The sequence below is a fragment of the Lathamus discolor genome, chromosome 5 (assembly GCF_037157495.1).
Source record: "Lathamus discolor isolate bLatDis1 chromosome 5, bLatDis1.hap1, whole genome shotgun sequence".
Lineage (NCBI taxonomy): Eukaryota > Metazoa > Chordata > Aves > Psittaciformes > Psittacidae > Lathamus > Lathamus discolor.
In genome coordinates this window covers 86,637,358-86,659,695 of record NC_088888.1, presented here as the reverse complement: position 1 = coordinate 86,659,695, position 22,338 = coordinate 86,637,358, and the positions used below count along the sequence as shown (strand labels likewise).

The following is a 22,338-nucleotide window of genomic DNA, read 5'->3' as shown; positions in this document are numbered from 1 at the left end:
ATATCTAATCTAAATCTCCCCTCTGCCAGTTTAAAGCCATGCCCTCTTGTCCTGTCACTCCATGCCCTTGTAAAATGTCCCTCACCAGCATTCTTGTAGGCCCCGTTTAGTCACTGGAGGGCTGCTGTATGGTCTCCCCTGAGCCTTCTCTTTCCCAAACTGAACAAGCCCAACTCTCTCAGCCTGTCTTCATAGCAGAGGTGCTCCAGCCCTCTGAGCATCTTTGTGGCCCTCCTCTAGACTCACTTCAGCAGGTCCACATCCTTTTTATCTTATCTGCACTTCAGAGAACTTTTATTTTGTGTTGGTTTTAGTTTTGTTTGTAGAAGAGGTAATCCTGATATTCTAATCTGCTTTTTCAGAAACATGGTAAACTGCACCAAAGCTGCCAAATTGAGCAAAAGGCAAAATCATGAGGTAGTTGTTAGAAGATGGTACATTGTAAAAAATTGATCTTCCTAGTATTTCAAAGTTAAATCATGTCCTTCTTCAGAGCTCCTATTTTTACTGCCATATCATTCTTTGCTGCTAATATCAGAACATTTTTCTTTATTGCAGATAGCTCCTACCACACATCTTTCTTGCATGTTTTTGACAGATAAGGCCTTGCCATGTGCGCTACATGGCTAAACTATTTATATAGTGCTTTATGTGGTTGCCTCCATTCATTATTTTCTGAGAATAGTTTGCTTTGTTTTTTCCCGTATTGTATTGCAGGAGATTTCTAGGATTTTAGTTTACCTAAAAACCTTAGGGTTACCCTAATCCTAACCCTACCTCAGTGGTTCTGAGGTAGGGTAGCTGCCTGTTATAGTTAAGTGCCAGACTTCACCCTTTACTTAATTAAATTGCTTTTAAAGAGTGCTATAGTGGGGACAGTGTTTCAGAGTACATTGTATACTTATGGTCTACTGCTCCCTGAATCTAGAAGCCTGTTAAATAAATTAAATATGATCTCAGGGAGCGAATTTTGGTGATAATATACTACAAGCAGTGACATTAACTTCATGGCAGTTGCATAGATATAAATCATCTCAGTATTTGTTCCATTACATTGCCACTGAAATTGTAGAAGAATGGGTCACACTCAAATGTTTTATTATTATTTTTATTACTGTATCTAGGCTCTCTTTTCAGATGAGGCCTCCTGCCATTATACTGTTCTTTGGTCCTTTGTTTCAAGACTTCAGATCTGCTACATTTGCTATGGGACACCTCAGCAATAACAGCCAACCCAAAGGTGACCTGAGATATTCAGGTGCAAATCACAATGGTTTCAAAGTATGTTTTGCAGTGGAAGGATATGTTATGCAAAGCATTTCAGGGCTGTGTTCAATTTTGAATATTAATATGAAATTACTGTACTACCATTTTAGAAGCACTCTGATGTTAGCAACAGTGAGGATATCAGATGATTTATTAGGATTCTGCTAATAGGAATTGCAGCAAGCATAAACTGAATCAAGACCCTGAACCATAAACAAAAGCATAACATAATTAAAAAAAAACCCATAATAATTTGTGGGATGTATAATGTAGCTTACTAGTGGGAAGGCTCTCTGCATTGATCACAAAATTTGTCTCACTTTCTTTTATGGTGCCTTAAACCCACGCAGCCAAATTTCTGCCTGTGTCCTGTTGCTAACGGCAAGGTATGCAGTACTCTGTCTTCTTTCTGCGCTGTTGCAAGCATTGTGATATGTCTGCTGTCTGAGAAAGGCCAGATTCAGATAACACCAAGCATGTGCCATAAGGAGATTCTCTGCAAAATAGATATCTGTGGAAAGGAATTTGACTGGAGTGCCAGGGAGAAGGTCAACGAAAATAGAGTTAACATTTCTATCTGAAATGTGCTGCTTCGATCTTAGGTTGAGGAAGCGTAGTGGCTTTCAAAAGCACTGCACAGTGATATGGAAATTTGTCACAGCATGCCCGAAGTAAGCCTCACATAGGTTACAAGAAATCAGTACTCTTGCAGTGTAGGATAGGTCTTTAGCATTATTTCCTACTAGGTTATTGATATAATGGTACGTGTCTTTTTAGTAAAGCGTGACCTAGGAAAGCAGCTGCATTAGAGAATTCCTTTTTACTGTTTATAACACAGGAGGTGTTAAATGACACATTCTGCAAGATATACCTTAAAGAATTGTAATTAGTCCTGTGAAAGAAGTGAAGATATTGGGATTAATGAAACTGTCAGTAATTCACAAGATAGATTTACAGAGCACTAGCAATAAAGTACTTTCATTACCTCTATGCCGTAATTTCAGAACACACCCATTGAAAGGGTTGATTTTGACGTTCTAAAACTGAGCTATGAAGGTTACAATCTATTGATTTTTCTTACCAGAATTCTTACCCAAAATGGAAGAAGTAAAGAAGAAAAACTTTCCTTCTTAGTATTGTTTATTTATAGTCTTTTTTGTTTTGTTTTGTTTTCTTTAAGTCCCAGAGCAAAATTTATAATTACTTCCAAACATGTCAAAATTTGCTTGGATTTTGACAATAATGGGAGTGAAGATGTCTGAATCACTGAATTGCAGACTTGGTCAGTTGGAAGCGACTTCAGGAGGTCTCCAGTCCAACCTCCTGCTTAAAGCAGGGTGACTGATAGTATCTGACTAGGTTGCTCAGGACTTTATCCAGTTGGGTTTTGAAAACCTCCAAGGATAGAGACTGGACAACCTGCTCTACTGCGGGGCTGTTCTTGAGGGAATAAGGGGTTTTTCCCTATATCCAGTCAGAACTGCTGTTGTTTCAGTTTAACTGTTGTCTCTTGTCCTGCCACCACTATGAGAAAGTGGCTTTGTCTCCTCAAGACCTTCCCTGTAAAGCACTGGGTACTGCTGTAAGATTCCCTGAACCTATCTCTGCTCTGGACTGAACTAACTCAGCTCCTGCACATACTTTACACAGGGCAAGTGCTCCAGCTCTGAGCATCTTGGTCACACTCCTCTGGATATGCTCAGGAGATGTTTAGTGATAGATGCATTTGTACTGTTGGGATTGGCAACTTCCTTCTATATAAGCCTTTGAATAGAGTTAATTTCTAAAGGTGAGAAACATTTAAACAAATGTAATGCCTGTGAATGGGCCCAAACTAGTGAGCAATGATTGGCCCTGTAATATGATAGATGAACAGAACTGAGCATCAGCCTCCATTTACAGTCTCATAGTATCCAGTCTGGTGTCATGTTACTGTGTACTTAAGCTCCTGTTTTGCAAGAATCTTCATGTTTTGCAGGATATCTCAGCTATAGCTGTTTATTTTAACTTTCAAGATATGTGTGTCTGTCTTTCATGAATCTTGTCACTAGTATTTTAGGTAGGAATGAGTCATCCTGAATTTGGAGATTATTAAAAACTTTTAAAGAATGAAAAGAACTTCAAATTATGATGATCTGATAGTTTAGAGATAACGATTTTTAAAATGTTAGGTCACTTAATACTGTGCAAATTAAATAACTCCACTTACTGGAAAAAATAAGTGTTTTAAAATATTTGCATAAAAGTAGTGCTATTCAACACAATTATACTTTTTCTACCTGTACTTAAAATGTTAAAGTAATGTGTGACGCTTTACTTTTCTATTGCAAACTGTAGTCTTCGTATCAGGATAGTAGTAAGAGTAATAGAATATGGCTCTACTGGTGCCTTCATGTAAATTGATAAGTCTGTCAGCTCTATTAGGAGTAATTTTGTGCTTATTGACTTCAGCAGATTCTCTTCTTCTGTAAGGCTGCCTTTGAAACCAAATTTTAACTTTAAAAAGCATTCATTGCTTTGAAAAAAGAATTGGTAGATAAGATGAAAAGATTAGTAGGGACAATCTAAGGTTATTTAAATTTAGTTTTGGGGAAAGAAGACTAGTATATATATAAAAAAAGAAATTCTGCACTGTTTTTGCTTTCAGTTGATCACTGAAATGTGCTGTTCTATCTAATGCCAAATTTGGTGGTGGTAGTTAACTCTTGCTGTGCATAATTATCAGTGTTATATGATATTATACACAGCAAGTATCTGCTTTATGAACTGTTTTCACATCCCTGAAAGTGTAAAATGCTTAATTATTCCCAACTGAGGGTCATTTTGATCAGGGTAATAATCAGTTTCTCAAGGTTTTGAAAGTTCTTCCAGAGTTCGGGTTGCTTTCAGCAGAAAACTGATAAACCTGTCCAGTGTCCCCTGCATGTTTGGATGAGCTTTGTATTCCCTGTAGAAGCATTAGTGCTTGCTTTTGAAAAGACCTCTGCATTTTGAAAAACAAATATGCTTCAGAAAGGAAATGGCAGTTTATACTGTTTATACTGTATGACACTGGAGCATTCTACCTTGGGAGATAGTCTTGACATATGGCCGTAAGAAACAGAATTTGTGGAATGGGTATTTTTCTGACCTATTTTTTGAAATTTGAATTGTATAATTTTTTTTTCCTCCTGGATTTCACTGTTATGTGGCTTCTTGTAAGTATCAGGGTAGAAATCAGGTCTGCAATTGCAAAAACAAATGTAAAAAACATAATAGTGAAATCTTTTCTTCCAAAGTGATGCAGCAAGTAACTAATCCTGCAGCTGTTGCTACATCTTTAATTAAAGGTAGATACACACTATAGAATACCTCTTTTGAGGTAACTTCCTAGTCTTGGTTTCCTTAAGTAATCAAAACTTGCGACCCTGAATATCATATTGGCTTTTTCCTTCCCCAAGCTCAATACTCCCTTCTGCAAAGTAGTCAAATGCATGGGGAAATGTACCCTTTCTGCACAACCCCACATCTTCCCCCCAAGAAAAAAGAAAAAAAATATTGAAGGAAGTTTAATACATTTAAAAGCCAGAATATTCTGTGACATTAATGGAATCCACTCTCTGCATCAAAATCTATAGTGTGTGATCAAACTAATTTGTAGAAATTAGTACACACAAGTGATCTTATCACTATAAATAACTTTTTACTAATGAATGTATATCATATGAATGGTTCAAATTTGGCACTCTTCTTCCTCCAGCAATTGAGTCTAATTACACTTATGTTGACTAGATTAATAGATTGTTGCTAAGAATGAATGGGCAAGCTAATGAGGAAGTACAACGAGAGTCATCTTTGGTTTCCAGGGAATGAAAAAATGGATGTCCAGTTGGTTGTCAGATACAACTGTGGCTTTGTGTACATGTTCTTAAATTTGGTGAGGATTTTTCAGCTAGTGGAGGCCTTAGGTTTCAAAACATAATCCCTATTCCAACTCTGGAAGTGAAACCTACTATTTCTTGCAAGACTACTTTGATGCTTTGCAGAATTAACTCCAAAATTAATGAGGTAAATGATTTAAGAAGAATTCTGCTAGTGAAGACAGAAGAGTCTTCCTGTTCATTCGCAAGTTGCAAGGTATTTACATAGTAGTGCTCATGCATCCTTCTTATGCCACCAGTTTACTGGCCTGCTTTCTTACTTATTTCTCTCCTTCACTCTTCATAAAGATAGATATGGCCAGTCTAGTTGGTTTTTAGGTTTTGTTACTAATTCATGTTTTTTCCTTTTCTTTGGATTTCCAGTATTCTAGTCTTTTCTAACCACAGATGCTGCAAACAAGTTAGCATTTTAGATATCTGCCCTAGGAAAATGCTAGAATGATTTTTGAAGGCTGTACTGTTGATTCTGAATATTTCATGTATTCATGCCAGCAAATGCTAATGAATCCATTCAAGATTTCTCTCGTGTTTAAATAGACCCTGGACTGTAATGAGCACATATTTCTAAGAGATATGAACTAAAGGAAAGGTTAAAAAGAAATTAGGGAGTTCAGAAGGAGGGAGACATTGGTAATGAAACAGAAGTATTTGAGAACAAACTTGCTTCTTTGGTCTTTTTACCTAAAACACTTGATATGTCTTGGCAGATTTCTGCTAAGACATAAGTGAAACAAGACAGATGAATAAATAGGATTGCCATCTTCAGTTAATGTTGTGTGTTTCAGATACAAGACCAAGCAGAAGGTGCAGTCTGAAAGTGATGGTGTCCTTAGAGTCAGGATAAAACTTTTGTGGGTTTGTCGTGGGTTCAACAGTAGCAGTCATTTTTCTCCTTCTTAGTAGCTGGTGCAATGCTGTGTTTTTGACTTTCAGCCTGGGAACAGCACTGATAACACCGATGGTTTTAGTTGCTGCTCAGTAATGTTTACTCTAACCAAGGACTTTTTGAGTCTCATGCTCTGCCAGGGAGGAGGGGAAGCTGGGAGGAAGCAGAGACAGGACACCTGACCCAAACTAGCCAAAGAGGTATTCCATACCACAGCACGTCATGCCCAGTGTATAAACTGTGCAGAATTACTTGGATGGGCTAGATCACTGCTCAGGTTGGGCTGGGTGTTGGTCGGCGGGTGGTGAGAGGTTGTATTCTCTTCCCTTGTTATTTCCCTTATCATTACTATTATTGGTGGTAGCAGTAGTGATTTGTGTTATAGTTACTGGGCTGTTCCTATCTCAACCTGTGGGAGTTACATTCTTTCGATTCTCCTCCCCATCCCTGGGGGAGCAGGGGGAGGAAGAAGCGGGGAGGAGTGAGTGAGTGGCAGCGTGGTTCCGAGTTACCAGTTGGGCTTAAACCACAACAGGGTTTCAGTCTTTCCTTTCCAATTTAGATAAAGAAATATAATTTGCACTGTTAAAAATCACATTTAGGTTTTATTTTCAAAAAGTCAATGAAATGAATGGCATGCTTCATGAGCATATTACCTAAGATTTTTGCAAGAACTCAATTATTTCATGCTATTCTGTTATTCGCTGACTTGTGGATTTGTAAAGAGCCTTTTTCTTGCCAGGTGACTTGTTACAATATGGCCTAATCCTTTCATTTATGCTACTTCAGGAGCTTTTTACCTTTCCTAATGACATTGTTATTTTACTTTTATTTCATGTATGTCAGCTTTCATTAATATTTCTACTGCTTGGCACAAGTGAGATTTTTTAGTTCTAAGCAGGTAGGATTCAAAAACAACTGAACTATTCCAACTTCTGACAGGAGACATAACTTTTACTTGGGTGAGTGCAACACAACAGCATTTAACAAATTTTATGAGTGAGGTAAATATTTCAATTCCGAAATAAGATGAGTGACTGTAACTTAACAATTTCTCCATTATGATTAAGGTACAGATAGTTTAAAGATTATTGGCAATGATAAAGCTCACTATCAAGTGTGCTCTGACATTTGTTAAGGACTTTATTTTGGCTGTTCAGCCTGGAGAAGAGACGCTGCATGGAGACTTCATAGAAGCCTTCCAGTACCTAAAGGGGGCCTATAAGAATGCTGGGGAGGGACTCTTCATCAGGGACTGTAGTGACAGGACAAGGGGTAATGGGTTTAAACTTAAACAGCGGAAGTTTAGATTAGATACAAGGAGGAAGTTCTTTACTGTGAGGGTGGTGAGGCACTGGAATGAGCTGCCCAGGGATGTTGTAAATGCTCCATCCCTGACAGTGTTCAAGGCCAGGTTGAACAGAGTCTTTCGTGACATGGTTTAGTGTGTGGTGTCCTTGCCCATGGCAGGGGGTTGGAACTAGATGATCTTAAGGCCTTTCCAACCCTAACTGTTCTATGATCCTCTGATTTGAATTTGCAACTGAGACATCTCATTGAAACTTTTTGTGGACACTGTAGTGGATAAGAATATTATTTTTAAGTTACACAGATACCTGTTCTCCCTCTGTTATCACCTCTAATGCTTCAAACTAGTTCTTCCCAAATTGCTTCCCCAAAATGTCAACAGTATATTATCTCCAAGATACCATTAGCAAGACATTGTTTTTCCCAATCAGAAATACATACCTTATCCCCACAGGTTTAAAGGTATCAGTAGCTGGTGTTCAGCACTCTAATCTTCAAGCTCTCACCAGCTGAGAAAATTTCATCCCAGTAAGAGTGCTGAATGAGTATGAGTCCTGATGTCAACTCCTCCAGCTCTTCAATGTCTGCTTACTGACTCCTTCAAGCCTTTGAGCCACTAGCTTTAGAGAAGATGATGAAAGATGAAAAAGCCCCTTGAACAAAAATGTTATCTGAAAACATTTTCACACCAAACAGTGCAGTTATATTTTGATAGTTTATTTTTTAACTATGTGTTTACATGGCTGTTTCCCCTTCCTTTCTCTTCCACTGGCTTTCCTTTTAGAATTACTCCATACATTCTTGCTAGGTATAATGCACACTAACTGAAGGCAGATATTTAAATTGGAAGCATTATAAAACCAAAGTTATTTTATATGTATTTATCAAAGTATGCTTTTCAATTCTGTCATACAGTATATTGGAAGAAAATTATTACATAAACAATGATCCCAATGATAAAAACTAACAGCTACCACCACAATTTCAAAAGATAGCTGAAGAGACTTCCAGAACTCCCACTGCTTTGCCAGTGCAAGTTTTTGGGGGACATGGTGTTATATGTATCACTGAGATGGTATGGAACTGGACACTACCAATCCCTGTTGCATCCTGCCTTTAAAACCAACCAGACTACATCAGTGGTGTGATTTCACTTATGGCACAGACTCGTGATTTTACTGACGCTGCAGTCTCCACTGCTGCACTGAGAGCTGTGGTTCAGGAATTTTCTTCATATAATCAATTGCTATACATACCCACAAGGTAACTTTTTGCCCAGCTTTGGTACATGCGACAAATGGCACACACGTCATCATCTGACTTCTCAAAAAGAATATCCAATGGTCTAGAAAAGCATCCTAGGTTAAGTGGCACCACATGGAAAATATTACAACTTTTTGGATGAGTAAAAAATATTAGTGTTAGCTTCCCAATGCAAGCTTCAGTGAAGAGTTTTATGTATGTGCGTATATAATAATTTCTGTCATTTCTGTTTTATTCAGGTCATTGCCATTGTTATGGATATGTTTACCGATGTGGATATTTTTAGAGAAATTGTGGAGGCATCTGCTAGAGGGATTGCGGTGTATCTCCTGCTTGATGAGTCAAACTTCAGTCACTTTCTGAAAATGACGGAGAAACAAGGCTGTCAAGTTCAGAGGCTCAGGGTAAGGCTTCCTGTGTTCCTGTACATGATGTTCCTGTACATGAATATTCACTACTTATTCCTATACAACCCACTAAACAGGGACTGTTATTCAAAAACTGATTATCAAATATAGGCTTTTTCAAATTAACGATAAGGTATAACTAGGTAAGCTCTCAGAAGAACTCTCTTTACAAATGTTTTTAGAAAGATTTTTGTCTTTTTTATGAGTCAAAACAAATATTTGATCAAATTACATTATTTTTCTTATTTATAAAGCAATTTTCAATTATGTATTTAGGAACACTGTGCTTGAACAACTAGCTGCTTTTTTTGCTTTCTCTTAAAGTATATTGCAAATAGAGGCATAAAGCTTATGTAAATTAATAAATTGCAGACTTCATGATATTTTTCTTCTAAGTTGTTATGTATTAAAGTACTTTAAAAGGCCAACAATTCTATTTTATTTATGTTTTCCTGAAAATCCATAATATCATGTCTGTCTACATCGTAGAATCATGGAATCAGCGAGGTTGGAAATGACCTTTAAGTCACCAAGTCCAGCCATTACCCCAGGACTGCCAAGACCACCACTAAACCATGTTACTAGAGAGTATTACATTTATACATGAAATATGTCATTTTATCCTCTAAGAATGAGAAGACTAAACGCTTACATTTTTCACAAGATGTCCTGTACTGCTGTAATATTTAACAGGGATTAGAATACAAGCCATGAGCTGCACTGACCCAAAGTAAATGCTTCATAAATACTTCTAGATTTACAGTACCATAGATAGCACTGAAGAAATTCCAGAGATGCTGCCAGAGTTTTGCAAAACAATGAGTGCCGCCTTGGCTGAATTTCTGTATAGTTCTGTTTGCAGTTTCTTGTAGCTAGTTAGGTCATGTTCACACAAAGGAAAAAAAACGTTATAAAAGCTCTTAGCAGCATCCAGTTTAAGAGCCGGGTCTAAAAACCAGAGAGAGATGTGGTGTATTAGTGAAGATAAAGAAGGGGTTTTGATAGTATTTTTGAGCAAACCTGTATTTTATGCCAATTTTTGCTCTGGAATGTTGACTTAGGTCCCTAAAAGTATTCCCATACCAATTTCCATTCTTGTTTCTTGTGTATGTGTGTGGGATTGCCCTCTGGTAGCCTAATACACAGAGCTATGGGGACTTTCTGAAAGAAAATACTAAAACCGTGTTGTGGATCTGTAAACAGATGGTCAAGATTGCCTTAGTGAAGTGAGTATTTGGCAGTATTTCCATACTCTGGAACATGAGATACCACCATGTGCTGAATACTTGAGTCTGCTATGCTGTAGAGATTGCCAAAAATTGTATGCCTTTTTATGGCAGGAGTTTTACCCTCCTAAACCAAAAGAAATTAGAAACATGGACAGGGGTAGAGCAGTTGACATCATCTACCTGGACTTGTGCAAAGCATTCGACACTGTCCCACACGATATCCTTGTCTCTAAATTGGAGAGATATCAATTTGATAGGTGGACCACTTGACGGATAAAGAACTGGCTGGATGGCCACATGCAAAGAGTTGTGGTCAATGGCTCAGTGTCCAGCTGGAGACCAGTAATGAGTGGCGTCCCTCAGGGATCGGTGTTGGGACCGGTCTTGTTCAACATCTTTGTCAGTGACATGGACAGTGGGATTGAGTGCGCCCTCAGCAAGTTTCCCAATGACACCAAGCTGTGTGGTTTGGTTGATACGCTGGAGGGAAGGAATGCCATCCAGAGGGACCTTGACACGCTTGTGAGGTGGGCTGATGCCAACCTTACGAAGTTTAACCATGACAAGTGCAAAGTCCTACACCTGGGTTGGAGCAATCCCAGGCACAGCTACAGACTGGGCAAAGAAGAGATTAAGAGCAGCCCTGCGGAGAAGGACTTGGGGGTGTTGGTCAATGAGAAGCTGAACATGAGGCAGCTTCAGTGTGCGCTCGCAGCCCAGAAAGCCAACTGTATCCTGGGCTGCATCAAAAGGAGCGTGACCAGCAGGTCCAAGGAGGTGATCCTGCCCCTCTACTCTGCTCTCGTGAGACCTCACTTGGAGTATTGTGTGCAGTTCTGGTGTCCTCAACATAAAAAGGACATGGAACTCTTGGAACAAGTCCAGAGGAGGGCCACGAGGGTGATCAGGGGGCTGGAACACCTCCTGTATGAAGATAGGCTGAGAAAGTTGGGGCTGTTCAGGCTTGAGAAGAGAAGGCTGCGTGGAGACCTCTTAGCAGCCTTCCGGTACCTGAAGGGGGCCTATAGGGATGCTGGGGAGGGACTCTTCATCAGGGACTGTAGTGACAGGACAAGGGGTAACGGGTTAAAACTTAAACAGGGGAAGTTCAGATTGGATATAAGGAGGAAGTTCTTTACTGTGAGGGTGGTGAGGCACTGGAATGGTTGCCCAGGGAAGTTGTGAATGCTCCATCCCTGGCAGCGTTCAAGGCCAGGTTGAGCAGAGCCTTGGGTGACGTGGCTTAGTGTGAGGTGTCCCTGCCTATGGCAAGGGGGTTGGAACTAGATGATCTTAAGGTCCTTTCCAACCCTAACTATGCTATGATTCTATGCATTTTAAAGGATAGCTCAAAAAATGCCTTTTTCAGTGCAATTATGTGGGTCTATAGCTGTTTCAAAAGGTTAACTTCTTTTGGATGGATTTGAGGTTGCCTTTTTAATATGCTTTTATAGACCTACAGGCGTTTATACTATGGTTGAAAGAATTAACATATATACGAGTAGATTTTATATGGATTAGTGTGGATTGGAGAAGTTTGGACTTGGCCTCTTCAGTGACATTATGTTTTGTATGTTTCTGTTTAGTAACGGTAGGAGAAATAAAATGCAAGGTGTGTAAAATACTCTGCAAGGTTTGCTTAGAATACTACAAGTTTTATCAGAACATGAAAAATATATCCCAAAGAGCTAAACAGTATGCCTGTTGTGTGGTGGGTTTCCAGTTAATTTGTAATAAGTCTCTTAAAATTGATGGTCTTTTTATCCACGTGCTCCCTGTATCTGAGTTTACTGCTACCACAGTAAGTCTTTTGTGCCTTTACTGAGGATGAAGAGAAACTGCAGGTGACTATCAGGGAATAGTCAGTACTCTGGAGAATATTTCCCCCTTTCCCTTTTCCCCGTCAGCCCAAGGTTCACAAAAAACAAAGAAACATCTTCAACTTTTTGTGCTCTTGGCTTTCAGTCTTTCCCTTCTGTTTAGTGAAAGCAAAAGAAGAACAGAGATACATGGATCTATTTCTTTTCCTCAAGATGTAGCACCAGCAGCATTGGTCTTGTTTTTCTCTGGCATGATTTGGTTCAGTCTTGCAGGAGTATGGCAGATGTTCCTCATGCCATGCACTCATAAGGAGATTCTGTAAAGCTTTTCTGATTCAACACCTTCTGTACTACTTTGGTTCCTTCATGATGCATGGGTTTGTTGGTTTCTGGTTTGGCCAGGGTTTTCCTCTCAGGATTCATAAATGAGCTACTGCTTTACCCACAATGATGCAATGATCAGTGACATGCTACCATTAGCAGGGTAGTCCTATAGCCTCAGGATGAAACACAGCATTTCATACTAAATGAGGCTTGCAGTTCAGTATGTATATATTTACTGCTTCTAACCAAACTGCTTCTGTTGGTTTATGAGAACCTCCATGTGAGCCCCTGACTCAAGAAGGAAGTGGACCTGTTGGAGTGAGTCCAGAGGGCTGGAGCACCTCCCCTATAGAGACAGGCTGAGAGAGTTGGTGGTGTTCAGCCTGAAGTAGAGAAAGTCCTGGGGAGACCTTATAGCAGCCTTCTAATACCTAAAGGGGGCCTAAAAGAAAGCTGGAGGAGAGGCTTTTTACAAGGGCATCTAGTGACAGGACAAGAGGGAATGGCTTTAAATTGACAGAAGGGAGATTTAGATCTGCTATTTGGAAGAAATTCTTCACTGTGAGGGTGGTGAGGCACTGCAAAAGGTTACCCAGGGAGGTAGTAGCAACCTAGTCTAGTGGAAGGTGTCAGAGCTCATTGCAAGGTGAGTGGGACTAGATAATCTTTAAAGGTCCCTTCCAACCCAAACCATTTTATGATTCTAAAAGGAACACATTGTTACCATATATTCTTAGATGTTGTCTGTATTTTGGGCAATGATTCAAGGTATGCATCCCCAGCACCTTATTAGAGGGTTTGAAGTAGGTGAAGAATGCCGGATTAACTGTGGAGGAAAAGAAAGTGTGATGTGAAAAAAAGGGAATATGATCACTGGAACATGCCTTTGTAATGCAATTTTCCTGTCTGTTAGTGGATGACCTACCAAGACAGGGAATGAGTATAGGATTAAGGAAGCAAGAACAAAAAGCTGCGGGAGGAATAATACTGAAGAGAAGGAAAAGAAAAAAGAGAACAAGAGGAAGCAGTGACTATGATTTTTCTAAAAACCAGGAATATAATGTAAATTTTATGCATTTTTTAGATATGCCTACTTGAAATTATATTTCAACTTATGAGTACCTAAGGCAAAGCTTTTTTTTTATATAGTATAGTAATTTGCAAGCCATTAGCCTTGTTTGTGCCTCCAGCATTCCAGATTCCCAGGAGATATCCTGTCCAATACCTATCAGACCTTATCTCAGTAAGATTTGATGTGTTCAACTGTCATGTCTTTAGGCCAGCATTGCTTGTTATGGTTATTTGAAAATGTATGAGCTGCCTCTCAAGTTACCCTTTTCAAATTATAATGACATAAATATAATTTAGTATAGTAAAATATAAATCTGACATACAAATATAATTACATGGGATATAAAATTGAGTAAAACGGTCATTAGGTAAATGCAAATTTCATTACTAAGTCACAACATTTTATTTTATAGTACATAAGGTTTACTATTGTGATAATCTTTAGAATGGGTAAATTCCAGTTTTTTCTTTTTTTCTTTTCCAGGAATTACTTTTTTCCACACTGTTCTCCACACAACTAAAAGCTTTTTACGTGATTACTTTTACTTAAAGCTTCAGTAGCTGCTGGAGAAAGAATACTTTTCTTCAGTGGGGTTGGCTTATTCAAAGTTCAACAAAATCAGACTGGAAGAGTGGGAAAATTGACTTTCATTGATAAGAAAACTTCTAGTTGAAGTACAGAAAACTTGAAAGACAGTGCTAGATTGTCAAAAGTGCTTAGGAGGTAGAGATGCAAAATTATGTCAAGCTCCCATTCAGTAATGGAAACTGGGTTCTTATTATCACTGATTTGTTTTTAGCTGTTTTGAAAATAGACATGAGCATCAACTTGTATTTTCACTTTAAAATTTTTACCTTTTAAAATTTTAGAGCACTTTTAGACACTACTTCTTTTATTTATTTAAGAGAGAAATTTCATGTTTCTACCATATTTACAAGAGTCCACAAAACTGATTTTTTAATACTGTCTTTGTACCTTTTAGGTGAGTTGCATTTTTGTTTGAACACAGTTTGACAAAAATGCTGTGTAAAAACTCAGCTAATAAATAAAATCTAAATAACTTGGATAGCTTCAGTTAAACCGTAATTCACCAGGTCAGCAGCTTTTAAGTGTAACTCTTGCTTCTTTGATTTTATTTTTCTTTTCATAAAAGTTTTTAAGAAACCAACAGTGAAAATATATACTGATTTAGAAAGCATGAGTTATTCGGAAATATGCTTTCATCTCTTGGAGATTTTCTCCTATTTTTTGGAATTTTCTGTTTGGAAAGATACAGTTCATTGGATCTTAGTAGACAACTATGATTAAAATTTCCACAACCTCTGTCTATTAGAACTTCATATGTTTTTGGTAAATGCATAAATGCCCCCATAGATGTTAAAGGTTTATCTAACTGTATTGCAAACTTAGTCATACTTTACAGACTGGAATCTTAAATACTTTTGTAAGCTTAAATGTCTCCACAGCCTCCTGAGAAGGGGAAGTGGAAAGGGAGATTATGAGCCCTTCTCCTTGATACCCAGTGGTAGGACATGTGGGAATGGTTCAAATCTGTGCCAGTGGGAGGTTTAGACTGGACATTAGGAAACATTTCTTTACTGAGAGCATGGTCACATGCTGGAACGGCCTACCTAGAGAGGTGGTAGATGCCCCAGGCCTGTCAGTGTTTAAGAAGCGTTTGGACAATGCCCTGAATAACATGCTTTAACTTCTGGTCAGCCCTGAAGTGGTCAGGCAGTTGGACTACATTATCATTGTGGATCCCTTCCGACTGAAATAGACTCATCCTTTCTTTTTCCCCTTTCCTTCCTCTTTCCCCTTCCCTTTCCCCTTTCCTTCCTCCTTCCTTTTCCTTTTCCTCTTTTCCTTTCCCTTACCCTTCCCCTTCCCTCCCCTTTCCCCTTCCCTCTTCCCCCTTCCCTCCCCTTCCCCCTTCCCTCTTCACCCTTCCCCTTTCCCTCCCCTTTCCCCTTCCCTTCTTTCCTCTTCCCACTTCCCCTTCCCCCTTCCCTCCCCTTCCATTCTTTCCCCTTCCACCTTCCCCTTCCCACTTCCCTTCCCTTCCCCCTTCCCTCCCCTTCCCCTTTCCCCTTCCCACTTCCCCTTCCCACTTCCCTTTCCTTTCCTTCCCTTCCCTTCCCCCTTCCCATCCCTTCCCTCCCCTTCCCCCTTCCCTCCTCCCCCTTCCTCCTTCCCTTCCCCTTCCCCCATCCCCTTCCCTTCTCTCCCTTTTCCCCTCCCTTCCCTTCCTTCCCCTTTCCCCTTCCCTCCTCCCCCTTCCCCCTTCCCTTCCCCTTCCCCCATCCCCTTCCCTTCTCTCCCTTTTCCCCTTCCCCCTTCCCTTCCCCCATCCCTTCCATTCCTTTCCCTTCCCTTCTCTTCCTTTCCCTTATTTATTCTCCTGGTTTTTGCTGAATTTACCTTGTACACAATCTAATCCATTTTGCTTCATGAACAGCCCTAATCCATCTACCTTGACCTTTACAGAGCACGTGCCTGCTGTGATTTTCAAACTGTCACTGTAGCAGTCCCATGAAGCAAAACATGCCTCTCTATTCACAAGCCTTATATTGCACTATTTCCATATATACAATCTATGTAATAATCATACAGATTCTGTTCTCTCTCTGCCAGTACTAAACTACAGATTTCACTCCCACTGCAATACTTGTAAGTTACCACATATTAACATTGCTAGAACAAGTATTGCAAGGCTAGAAACTGAAGTAAATACTGTGATTATTCACAGCTGTATTCCAAACTATTTTTATGTCTTATGAAGCATTTTGTATCCCAGAGCCAAATGAGATATATGCTGTAGGTTGTTTTGCATTGAATATAAATTTGATTTTTTTTTCTATAAATACCAACTAAAGCATTTCAATTGTCTTTTTTCAGAACATGAGGGTGCGGACAGTAAAAGGACAAGACTACTATTCTAAAACAGGAGCAAAATTCCATGGAAAAATGGAACAAAAATTTATTCTTGTTGACTGTAAGAAAGTCATATATGGTTCTTACAGGTAAGATCAGTCACTGTGGTGTCCGCAGAAAATCTGTTGTCTCAGTACCTCTCCTACTGCAAATTCTTTTTTTTCTAATATTTATGAATATTCTTCCAGAGAACTCAGTGGGCAAATTTAATTATCTTTTCTGCAATTTAACAAGATATCATAGATACTTATTACTAACTAGCCTAACACAGAGCCAAATTCTGAGATCCTCTGTTAGTTTTTCACAAATAAGAAATGAAAGATACAGCTTTTGCCATAGCTGGAGATTTGCTAAAAAGAGGGAAAAATCCTGTTTTGTCTTGTATTGTTTGAATTATTCTTGTTTAACATTCACTGCGGAAATGGATGCCAAAATTATTTCATAAGCTTTCTTGGATAGTTCCTCCTCATAATAATATTCTGAAGCTTACATAGACCTATTCTGTGGCACTCTGTAGTATATCATGGTCAAATTCAGAACTGCCAAAGTTAAGTTGACATAGTTTCTCTTTATATTTTGCTAAGTTTCTTTATTCTACTTTCCATTTTATTTCCAGTGTATGTGTGCAAAGCATAGGCTGGAAGAACTTACAGCTTTGCAGAGCTGGAAAAAAAAACTAAGTTAAAGCAGGGACAGTTTTATCTCACACGTTCTTAAATATTTTCGTTCTTTTCATGCTACACTTTTCTCCTCTGGCCTACTGAAATAGTTTCTGCTAGCGCAGTGCCTTGGTGCCAGATCCACAGCCACTGACTTTCACAGTTTTCCACTACTGTAAGCTTTTGAAAATCTGGCTTTTTATTTCCTCTGAGATTCAGCCAGCCCCAAATTCCAACTGATGTATATAAATGATAGTGAGCTAAGTGACGAGTTCATAAATGAACGAGTATAAAAGAGTCCAGGGAGAGTCTGCCTGTTTTGACATCCACACACAGTGGTAGAAAATGTGATAGTTTTTCTCATTCCATTTTGAAAAATAACATCACGCTAAGACCTCCACCCCAGGGACTGGAATCATCAGTTTCTGTAGCAATTAAACTTGCTTTCTGAAAGAATATAGTGATTATAACAAGAAGGATGACTCTTTCTGAAATCTTGCTCTCTCAGTTTAAAGTTTAGGGATTTTTTCAAATATTACAAAGTATATTATTCTTAATTGTGTAAATTAATATAAAAAAACTTATGCAACATGATTCGATCTCAGGACACCGTTATTTCCTGAAAAATACAAAACTAACAAAACAAAATAAATTTAGCAAGCTATTTACATGAATACAACAAACCTATTTTCTAACATCCAGAAGATAGATGCAAATAAAACAAGATCATTGATTTAATTTTTTTCACTTTTTTTTTCATAGAGTATTGCAAAATAGGGTGGATTTTTTCATTGTAATATAAAAATTTTATGGTTTTGTCACCATGATATTAGGCTTGTTGAAACACCATTTATATACATGTTAGTCTATTTTATCTCATTTTGTAGCTGTAAAGTAGCTATAGCTACTTAGCTTTGAGTGTTCAGCCTTTCTAAGTACAATAGAAAATACGAAAATTTCCTTCATCAGAATATCATCATTGCAATTAAAAGAAATGGTCATAGCCAATCTGGTGTGCATAGTAAAAAATGTAAACTTCTTAACAATTCTGAGGTGCATCTTATTGAAAATGTGTTTAGAGTGAAGTACATTCAGAGCTATTGAAGCAGTTCTGGATATTATTTCAATTTCAAATGGGTTTTTTTCACAACAAAATCACACAGTAGCATTTTCTGACTCAGGAGTAAACACAGTGGGTCTAGTGGGCTTAGTTTTTGCAGACGTAATTTTGCTCCATTAGGTATTTGTACTCCACTGTTCTACATTTGTGAATACATTTTTGCAATATCCACTTTTTTAAGGGCAATTAAGTAGTTAGAGACTCATTTTCGCTCTCACAGAAAGCAGTGGAAAGTCTCCAGCTGAATTTGACTGGTATTCAATTAGACCTTCCAAGTCCAAATGACATGAATCATGACCACAATTTATTTATGTATTTAGAAATTATTTGAACAAAACCACGTCTTGTGAAAGTTAGGTGCCTGAATACCTCCACTGAAGTGAAAGCTTTCTTCTCAAGAAGGACCAGCGTAACACTTTAGTTCAAGAGAACTGTTTCTAATGATCATTTGTTCTTCTTTCAGCTTTATGTGGTCATTTGAAAAAACCAACCTCAGTATGGTTCAGGTTATCACAGGACAGCTGGTTGAATCCTTTGATGAAGAATTCAGAACACTATACGCCCGTTCTTCTGTTCCTAGTTCATTTGCCCCAGAATTAGTGCGGGTAAACAGTCGCAGGACACTTTGGGATAATGATACATACCAACACTCAGTGTCTTCATTGGCTTCAGTTTCTAGCCAAAGAAACCTTTTTGGTAGGCAAGACAAAGTTCACAAGATAGATCCTGTTTGTTGGAAAACTCGTGGAAGATATGCAGTAAATGAAATAGATAAATATGGTTTGAGAAATCAATCCTATAATAAACAGCCATTCCATCCAGGTTTCAATATGCAAAATCCAATCCAGCAATATCAACCTAGTGAAAAAAATGAGCACTGGAAGAGACACAGTTATGCTGGGGAGAAACCAGAAAGAACACCTTACCTATTGCTCAACAGAGCTATTAATAGAGCCAACAATCCATCAAATACTTGGAAAATGGCATCTGATAGCCTTAGTATTGTTTCTTCATTACGAGGAGGGTATACAAATAACTACAATACACCCCAGCAAAGTTTTGCTGATCAGTTTTCACGACCAAAGGTAAATCTTGCAGAAAGAAACTCAATTGTACGGAGGTCTTTTAATGGGACAGATAACCATATCCGCCATCTGCAGCAAAGGATGCCAACCCTCGAACACACAACAAAATCATTCCTACGTAACTGGCGAATTAAGTCATATTTGAATGATCAGTCAGATTATCCAGTAGAGTCTAATGGGTCGGCCTTGGGTGACAGATATGATAGCTATGACACACCTGAAAATATTAAAGCTCATGCACTGTATTCTCATTCTCGCTTACGATCATCATTGGTATTTCAGCCAACTTTACCTGAGCAGCAGGAAGTAAGCAGCTGTGCAAGTTCTTCAAATTCAACTATAATTGGATCAGAGGGAAGTGCAACACCTAAAGGGACATCTAATCATGCTTCAAGTGTGGAAAATGGAACAGATAATATTTTAGAAGAGCCTAGCACAAACATCCCACCTAAATCAGATACACCAACACCCCCCAGAATTCATATTGCAGAGAATATGAAACCTAGTGTAAATTCAAATGCAACAGGTGACTCATCTGTCTACTTGTACACTGCACTGGGTGCAGACAAACATGCAGAAAACTTGAAGAACCTTCAAAATGAAAATATTCTGAAACGGAGAAGTTTTCCCATGTTTAATTCAAAGTCCATGTTAGACCCTGGTGCAAACAAACATGCATCCAATTATGTTTACAGCACATTAACTAGACATAGACTTAAGCAGCCAGTTAGTCCAAAGCTTCCAGAAGACATGCTGAAGAGTGCTAAAAGTTTGCACAGTGTGACAAACCACTTGCCACAGGAGGAAAAGAACCTCAAAGAAGAGCTAAAGACCCCAACTGCTAGCAAGGCAATCTCTATGGCTGCTCTCACTGAACCTAGCAAAGAGGAGTCTAGTAAGGACTGCACATCAAAGAAAGAAAGCAAGAGTTCCCCAAGTTTTCTAAAGAAAGGATCCCAGAAATTGCGGTCACTTCTTAATCTCACACCAGACAAGAAAGAAAACTTGTCAAAAAACAAAGGTCCTGCATTTTATAGAATGTGTAGTAGTTCTGATACATTGGTTTCTGAAGAAGAGAATCAAAAACCAAAGATGTCTGAGAATAAGACAGATTCTTCCCCAAGGAGAAAGAGAAACACATCATCAAATTCTCAAGGTAGCTTGAACAGAAGTAAAGAAGATGTTACCGGGAGCCCAACAAAGTCTCCAAAGTCTCCAAAGTCACCAAAACCTCAAAAACCTCCATCTGATGAAAGCAATAAAAAGTGTCCTCTCTTGTGCCCCCTTGAAAGTAAGTTCATAGAAACTGCAGGAGATCCATCTACCCCAAGATTTAATACAGAACAGATTCAGTATCAAGATGTAAAAGAAATCACCACAAATACTACTCCTGAAAGTGCCCCTGTTTCTGCTCTTCAAAGAGCAAGTTCAGTGACACCACAGCTGGCAAGCTCAAAATGCCAAGAGGAGCTAAGATCTCGTTTGAGTGAAAGGCGTGTTTATAGTCGCTTTGAGCCATTCTGTAAGTTGGAAAATTCTAGCCAGCCTGCAGGAAATGTACCCAACAGTAGTTTACATCTCTCAGATATCAAAAGCAAGACCTTAGGGAATAATTACGGCAGGAGTAATCACATGGTCAGCTACAACTCAACTGCTTATCATCCGTTGCAGCCTAATGAAAATAAGCTGAGAGGATTTATGCAAAAGTTTGGGAATTTCCTACACAAAAACAAGTAAAACTTTTGTTGATTATGTTGAAATACAGCAAGAGTAGCAAAGCTGTATATAATCTTAACTGGACAAGACTGATGGGCAACTTTTGTAGAGCTTACTTGGGTTTCTTCTTGGGTCTAGGACATTGGAATGAATGTACATATTTTCACATAATTATCCTAGAATTGTTATACTTAAATCTTTACAGGAATTCTGACTCCAGAAGATGTCTCAAGGGAGTTGTTTATAGTGTTTATATTGTAAGATTAATTTTATACATTTTCCTTGTGGAGAAAGTATATACTAGAGTATTGTAAGATCAAGTGTGGGGGAAAAAAAGATGGAGGATATTTTTAAACTTCCAGTAACACTGTTTCCAAAGATTTGCCCTTTAAAATTAGAATCGCACTAGGAATAGTGGCTTGCATTTTTTCAGCATGTACGTAGACTTTCAAGTGATAGTCAAATGTTAATGCATTGCATGTTACTTATCTTTAATTTTTTTAAAACCTCTTTTAGGCTTCATCTGGTTAAAAATGTACCCCTTAACATCTATTGAATCGTTTGGGCGGCAGATGAACCTGTCTTATTTTATTGAGTTTTGCAATGTAATATGATATTTTTCTGAACTATTTGGCACATAGATCTGAAAGTGACCTTAATCTGAGCTTTCACAGACTTGTTTACATGGTTAAACTACTGTGAATGTAGAATGAACATTAAAAAACCTATTTATAAATCAGGTGCCTTGAATGTAACTTAGTTTCAATTTCAGTGGGTTAATTACATTTTTATAACATGCCAGTATTCTGTAATGTATTCTAAAAATAGCTTTTTGTTACATATGTCTGTTTGGTGTTTCAAAAAAAATGTCTATGGACTTCCATTTCTCAGGTAAGTTTTTGAGTTTCACATGCAACAATCTCACAAGTTGCCAGATATATTTGCAACTTTGGCTTTAATAACCTGTTTTTCTAACAATGTTGCAAGTACTTAGATTAGGCATATGAGGGAGATTGCAAGCTTAATTCTACAATGCTGCCTTATGTCATGATGAATATTACAAGGCCAGGAGCAGTTAAGCATATAAAAATGAGTTTAGGAAAAGTCACCACATCAAACAATAAAGCACCTCTCCTAAGCCAAAGAAAGTAGTAAAGGGTCATAGTAGCAAGTGTTAACCTCAGTGGAGGTATTTAGCACCCAGCTGCAGTCTAAGGGACACATTTTTATTCATCCGAGCCTCTCAATCATAAAATATGATATTAAGTGACTATGCCAGGTTAGTGCTTCCAGGAAACACCAGCAGGGTGATGTGTTTGGGCAGCAGCA

The 22,338-nt window shown here is 38.4% G+C and overlaps 1 protein-coding gene across 1 annotated transcript in view; it reads left to right on the top strand.

Annotated features, from left to right (window-relative positions):
* FAM83B (family with sequence similarity 83 member B) overlaps positions 1–21,746 on the top strand; it is a 50,379-nt gene extending 28,633 nt beyond the window's left edge. The window contains exons 3-5 of the mRNA XM_065679167.1: positions 8,883–9,047; positions 16,394–16,518; positions 18,672–21,746. Of these exons, the coding sequence (XP_065535239.1) occupies positions 8,883–9,047; positions 16,394–16,518; positions 18,672–21,030 (2,649 nt within the window). The 3' untranslated portion in view covers positions 21,031–21,746. The remainder of the gene's footprint in view (positions 1–8,882; positions 9,048–16,393; positions 16,519–18,671) is intronic.
* Positions 21,747–22,338: the final 592 nt, after the last annotated feature.